The sequence below is a fragment of the Babylonia areolata genome, chromosome 1 (assembly GCF_041734735.1).
Source record: "Babylonia areolata isolate BAREFJ2019XMU chromosome 1, ASM4173473v1, whole genome shotgun sequence".
NCBI classification, from domain to species: domain Eukaryota; kingdom Metazoa; phylum Mollusca; class Gastropoda; order Neogastropoda; family Buccinidae; genus Babylonia; species Babylonia areolata.
In genome coordinates, this window is record NC_134876.1 from 76,106,718 (window position 1) to 76,114,217 (window position 7,500).

At 43.1% G+C, this 7,500-nt stretch overlaps 1 protein-coding gene across 1 annotated transcript in view; it reads right to left on the bottom strand.

Moving 5' to 3' along the window:
• LOC143293598 (zinc metalloproteinase nas-13-like) overlaps positions 1-7,500 on the bottom strand; it is a 41,466-nt gene that overhangs the window by 13,729 nt on the left and 20,237 nt on the right. Inside the window, exons 2-5 of the mRNA XM_076604673.1 lie at positions 6,289-6,367; positions 5,123-5,222; positions 1,709-1,833; positions 653-773 (exon numbers count right to left, since the gene is read on the bottom strand). Of these exons, the coding sequence (XP_076460788.1) occupies positions 653-773; positions 1,709-1,833; positions 5,123-5,222; positions 6,289-6,367 (425 nt within the window). The remainder of the gene's footprint in view (positions 1-652; positions 774-1,708; positions 1,834-5,122; positions 5,223-6,288; positions 6,368-7,500) is intronic.

Genomic DNA, 7,500 nt, shown 5'->3' on the forward strand with positions numbered 1-7,500 from the left:
GCGGAGATTCAATGCCACCGGTTATTTCCACTTGTCAATGTTTGTTGTGTTACTTTTGAGCTGATGTGTGTAAATAATGCAAGTCTATATAATAACACTGTGTGTCTGTGTGTGTGTCTCTGTGTGTGTGTGTGTGTGTGTGTGTGTGTGTATGTGTGTGTGTCAGTGTCTCTGTGTGTGTGTGTGTGTGTGTGTGTGTGTGTACAAACACACGGACAAACAGACAACTGAAACACAGTGTTATTACATAGGTCGGCATTGTCTAAATATATATATATATATATATACATGTGTGTGTGTGTGTGTGTGTGGTGTGCGCGCGTGCGTGTGTGTGTGTGTGTGTGTGGACTACGTAATCAATGGGTGGATCGGTTGTTACAACAATGGATGTGTTTATATATGCTGTCTGTAAATGTGTCCAGATATGCTGTCACTTATAATTAGATGTTGTCTTTTATGTCACGCTGTCAATTTTGTCTGCATTGGTTATATATATAGATATAGATAGACATATAGATATATATGTTGTCTATAATTACTTCTATGTGCTTACATACGTGTAATATGTTGTCTAAATGTTGTCTATACATATTATCTATATACGTTGTCAATACATGATGTCTATATAATGTGTATATACTGTGACTCTCACCCGTCTCCATCGACAAATCGGAGTGTGTTCCTGGAGCTGCGAGTTGCCGGACGGAACTGGATGCACGTGTAACGCATCCATTCCTGCATCGCCTCATGTATTTCTCGGAGTTCGTGCTCTTCTGGAGAACGGAACACACACGTACGTACACACATACAGACACGTCAGCACGCATGCATGCATGAAAGCACTCAAACACGCGCACACACACACACGCACTCTCTCTCTCTCTCTCTCTCTCTCTCTCTCTCCCCCCCCTCCACACACACACACGCAGACTCACTCTATCACACACACACACACACACACACACACACACACACACACACACACACACACAGAGACTCACTCACACACACACACACACACACACACACACACACACACACACGTGTCCACTGACACACACATACACATGTGTCCACACACACAGACACGTCAGCAAACATACACTAACGCAAAAACACGAACACACACCCCGAACTCCAACACCATAATAACAACACCACTACCACTACCAGTCTTCTACAGTAAATATATTTCTTTTAACCTGCCGAAACTCAACAGATAATAATTTGTTCGCACAAAATTCAGACAGACAAACCTGTTCTCATTTCATCGGCAACAGATGTGTCTGTTTGATCTTTGTTTATAAACAATTGTTCGGTCAGGAAAGACAGTTCTGTTTGTCACCAGATGTGGACTGAAGAAGGAGGAGGAAGAAGAGGAGGAAGAGGAAGATTGAGGAGGAGGAGAAGAGGAGGGGGAAGAAGAAGAAGACGAGGAGGAGGAGAACAATACGTTACTTTTTGTGGTGCAGTAAGCCAGGAAATAAATGTAACTCTGTGTGTGTGTGTGTGTGTGTGTGTGTGTGTGTGTGTGTGTGTGTGTGTGTGTGTGTGTGTGTGTGTGTCTGTCTGTCTGTCTGTCTGTCTGTCTGTCTGTCTCTCTGTGTCTCTGTGTGTATCTGTGTGTGTGTCGTATGGTGGAAGGAAAAAATATAGGTATAAAAAAAGATGATGAAGAAATGACGAAGAATTCCACAGGCAAACGCACCGAAGACATAGGGGTCGATCTCGTAGAATATGATACCGCCCGGCCAGTACCTCGACCCCTCTCTCTCCCAGATGGCCTGTCGCTTGTGCAGTCTGCTGTGACCTCCACTGTGATAGCTGTTGTTCCTGCATAGCACGTGCATTTCGTTGGTCAGCGGTTAATTCCTCGTATACATTGGACAATTTTTTGTTTGTTTGGTTTTTGTTTTGTTTTTTGTTTGTAATTTTTTGCTTTATTTTATGATTTAAAACTTTGTGAAGTTTCTATGTAAACACGGTCGCACGCACACATGCACGCACGCATGGGCACATACATGCACGTGGGCGCGCGCGCGCACACACACACACATACACACACACAAACACGCGCGTGCGTGCATGCACATACGCACACACCAGCTATAAATCAATCAATAATCCATTCAAACGGTTAATCAACAAATTTTGAAAAATATAAAAAAACATAAGTAAGCCTGATAATGAAATAAAATCAAAAAATTGTATTAGTTGTATTGTGGCTGATTTATATGATGTATGTACTAACAGTTCATTATTTTTTTTCATCCACTGCAGCCCTATTCAAGATTCAGTCGATTGAATGAAACAGGTGGTTCACATTCATGTCATGTTTCATGCTTGGCCTGATTAAATCTTACGGTTTGCACTTGCAATCCGTCTTTTATACAAAAAAATACGTTTGCCATTATCATAACTAAAACTGATCACTATTCCCTGTCAAACCACACACACATACAAATAGTCGAAATATGGTTAAAGGTCCAAAATTACTGTCGGTCGAAATGAGTCGTTCGACACCCAAAAAAGTCACCATGGGGAAAGAACTCATGTGTGGAAAAACGCAGTTACCTAACGTAACTGTCGTCTGCTTCAAATTCTTATCTCACAAGTTAGCCTACTCAGCGAATACACGATGTGAGATGGATTCTTTCAGCGGACAGAAAAGCTATTTGAGTTTCACAATGTGAAAAGATTACAGAAAAGGTTAGAAAAAAAAAGTTTTAGAAATCTCGAGAACGACCACTACAAAAAGTCAGAGAAAAAATTTACATAATTGACAAGAGAACTACTAACAAGGGAAAAAGGCCAGAGAGGCATAACAAAGAATAATGAAACATTACTTGAATAGAAAGTGAGTAAAGATATCATCGGCGAGTTTTAAGACACGTGTGGAAGACGTAACTACAGCCACCAAAGAAATGTGAACACGAATTTTGCTTGTTTCATTTCTTTTTGTCTTTTTCGAACCGATATAACCGCAGGGCACAGACATGATAAAAAATATGTTTCACTCATTGTGATTTAATTATAGCTGGTGAAGAAAAAAACACACGATTAATTAGGCATACCGAAGACTAGAAACACAAATAGCGGGAGACACGGCAGAATTAATAACAATAGTTATAACAGAATAAAATAAAAACACAGTTTGAACCGCCCTGCCGTAACGAGCTCACAACAAATCATACTTATGCTACTGTCACCCACAGCATTAGGAGATTCGCTGCTGTATTAAAAGGGGCACCCTCTGAAGTAAAACTGAAAGCGGTTTGATTAATATAAGCCCCAAGAAGACATAAACGACAGAGAAAAAACACCGGCCGGGCAAAATGTGAGCTCTGCCATTTCCATAAGCGAAATAAGATTAAAACAAAATCCTGTTAACATCACCGGCAAAAATGAAGAGTGGGTCTACATACAGTGCGTGGCCCAAACAGTTCTTCTGTGATGGTTCAGTTGACATGTGCCACAGCCTCGCCTGCCTACCTCTCACACCAAGCCCAAAGCCCACGACCTCAGAGATCAAAATTAATGGATGTATAGCAGACCGAACACACAACAGTGTAGAAAGTGAGTTAATTTTGCGTTTTCTGTGTGTGTGTGTGTGTGTGTGTGTGTTACCACTATGCAAGCAAAATAAGATTATACAGTGTTAGTGATGTGTACCGAGACTTCAACACTTTTCAGGTGCTTCTTGCAGTCATCTGTGCTTAACACACACACACACACACACACACACACACACACACACACACACACACAACCTATCAAGAGCGCCGTGTTGTCTCTGTGTCTATTTGGGCGGGCACCATAGACTTCACCGGCAATCGGTAGGTGGATCGGCTTTTACACAGCAAAATGTTATCGCTTTGAACTGAAGTTTGTCGGTACGTTATTCTAATTGGACAGAAAGACTGAAAAGTTAGGCGATCTCAGTGAGAAAAGAGTGCAAAAGTAACGAGGCTCTGAACCTGATGCCCGCAAATCATAGCATGCTGAGAGGTGACATCATTTCTTGAGAGAGAGAAAGAGGGAGGGAGAGGTGGGGGAAAGGGAAGGTGGGTGAGGAAATAAAGTGGGGGTGGGTGGGGGGAGCATCGAGATGTTGTTGAAGCACGTGCTGTTTTGCAAAGTGCAACATACCGACTGACTGACATCAAAGGAAAGGTCTTACGAAACATGTTGATGGGCCAAGACAGCAAACCTGAGTGGTTATCCACACGCGTATTCACCCCCTCTCGCTCCCCTCCCCCCTCCGCCCCCTCCCCACCAAATCTACCTCCTGCACCCCTATCTTCGATCCTTTTTCCCACCCATCCACCCGTCCTCCCTCCCACGCTGCAATATGCACCTGCGCAACCACACACATCTTGGCATGAACGATGAACCCAGCCAAGTCGACGATCGTTGAAGTTTACACGGACTGTTCCCGGCGATTTCTCTCACACATGCACAAAGTCGCAAACCGACCATTCGTATCAGACAAGTGGGTAACATGTTGACACAAAGTCATTATTATACATAGGAGATTTATTGCAGGGCACTGACAAGTGGATATTTTATGTCGGTACTTCATGGCTGGATTCTTTTGCCAAAGGCAAAGACAAACAGTTGTTGATAAATAAATGAATGAATAAATAAATGAATAAATAAATAAATAATGAAGTTTAAAAAGGTCTCATAACCTTTTACGGACATAGGGGCAGCGAATTCGCATCCACATTTTCTTGAGCTCAGCAAAGGAAGACCTCCCCCAACTGAAATCAGGTTGGACCTACCCATTCACACCTGGGTGGAATGATGAAAATCTGAGTAAAGCGCCTTTCCCGAGGACACAACACCATGCCGAAACAGGGCCTCGATACAAGGCAAAGCGAGGCAAGAAGTTTATTTCGTGTGCCCCATGGGGACATTGAAACATTGCACACATTCATCTTTTACACAGATCATGCAAACAAAAAGTGATCTCAAAAACTAGAAACAGGCTCATTCGTTCAATCACTCAATACACACATTAACAAGCGATATATCACAGATGAGCACTGCGTGGATCAGCGGTCCAGTGCACAACTGATTCTGCCTTGGCAATACCAAAATTAATGAACAGAACACTCACAGCGCGGTCAGTTTCATCCAGTCCTGCATGCTGAAGACCATGTCCAGTTCCACCTTGATCATGTGACTGGACTCGTGGTGCGCGTGACCGTAGCTTCCTTCTGTGGACACAATGTTTTGTTTGGTTGTTTTTTTTTTTATTATCATTGGCTGATTCGTTGATTCATTGACTGATCGATTAATTGATTGATGTCTGTATCAATATGCAAAAGAAACTACGTAACTTCCCTCTGCGGACACAATGGTTTTTTTGTATATCATCATTGGCCGATTCGTTGACTGATAGATTAACTGATTGATGTCTGTATCAACGTGCAAAAGAAACTAGATAAGGAACTAAAGGTATGGTTCATCTCACTGTGTGTGTGCATCCATGTGCGAGATGTACAAACAGGCAGACAGATAGATAGAGGAGACTCAAAAGGTTGACTTGGATGAAAATATGAATCGTAGAACGCATTTTGGTAAAACAGGTCTTTGAATACGAATGAAGCATTGAGGGATGGGTGGGGTGGGGAAAGGATGTGGGAAGGTGTGTGTGGGGTGGTGGAGGGGGGTGTCGGGGGTGGGGGGGGGAGCGGCTAAAGTCTGTAAGGAGTAGTACAAGCTCATAACTGTGGGTTGACAAATTCTGAGTACCATCAAAATATATCTGTGATCTTGATATGTTTCAACCGGTCGGTTATACACTTGGGACCGTTTTATTACTTTCCACGGTTTTCTCTCTTCTCCTGTCAAAGCAGAATTGTATTTGCAAAATGAATGAATAAACAAACAAACAAATAAATGAATGGATGAATAAATAGACGAATACACACACACACACACACACACACACACACACACACACACACACACACACACACACACACACGTCACCGCCCATCCACCTCACACATTTATCCACCACACCGTATACACGCAGAAACCCTACTCAAACAAACAACATTACCTTTTATCTCCATGCATCATGCACACCAAACATTATGACACCCAAGAACGACAGAGGGAGGACAAACAGAACGCTATCACAATAATGCTGCCTCTCGGAATGCAGACAGAATCTGCGTCCAATGCTGAGGAATGGAATGAGGGATAGATAAATGCGATTTGCTGTTGACACACACACACAGGATTTGCATCAGATGCTGTGATATATAGACTCACGGGAGGACATGGCATTTGCGATGATCTGGTCAATAGCCATCCCTTGGTAGGAGGGGAACAGGCAGGCAAGGTGCAGCCACTGAAACAGGGCCATCAGAGTGCACTACAGTCTGAAAGAACATTACGGGTTTTCCCCGGGACTCTTTGTGTATATAATTATATATGGGTCTGTGCCTAAGCGTTTTATCATCAGTTTGTGTCTGTTTCTGTCTGTCTGCCCACTCCCCTCGCTCTGCGTCTATCTGTCTTTGTGTCTGTCTGTTTTTCTGCCCGGTCTCTCTCTCATTTATATATATATATATATATGTGTGTGTGTGTGTGTGTGTGTGTGTGTGTGTGTGTGTGTGTGTGTGTGTGCGTGTGTGAGTGTGTGTGTGTTTGACTGCGTGCCTGCTCGTGCATGTATGTCTATCTGTTTGTCTCAGCCTGGTCCTTCTTGTGGTCTGCTGGGCTATAAGCAACACTATTTGATTGTCTGTCTGTCTGTCTGTCTGTCTGTCTGTCTCTCTCTCTCTCTCTCTCTCTCTCTCTCTCTCTCTCTCTTCTTTTCTCAGACGTTTAGTTTCAGGCACCCTTTCATGAAGGGCAATGGCCTTTAAATGAATAAACCATTCAACCAGCCTGCCATCTATCTGTTTGTCTTCCTAACCACCTCTCACTGTGTCTCGATCTGTCTATTTGTCTGTCTCTCGGGATGCGTAAAATCTAAAAATCTAAAAATAAAGAAACGAGTGAATAGATGTGTACAAATGATAAATAGATATATGAATATGTTGATAAACAGATAAAGCATCCTGAACAGAACCATGTCAACGAGAACCCCAGATGTTAAAAGTTCACGGCAATCCGGCAGAGCCTCCAGACTAAACAAGTTAAAGGGGAAAAAAGGGAAAGAAAAGAACCCCCCCCCCCCCCCAGTCCCCCCATCACCACCCCCCCTCTCCCCCAGAAAAAAAAGACGGTGTTCTTTGACTTGTGTGCAGCTGTTGTGATTTAAAAAAAAAAAAAAAAAATCTCCCGAAGTCTGGCTGTCTGGCTGCTCTCTCTCTCTCTCTCTGCCTCTCTCGGTTCGAGGATGAAAGCGAAAGATATTGCAGGTGCTCTTTTGCGAAAAATGTACTCAGGTGGTCTTTCAGTTCTGTCTTTGTCTGTCTGTCTGTCTGTCTGTCTCTCTCTCTCTCTCTCTCTCTCTCTCTGTTCGAGGATGAAAGC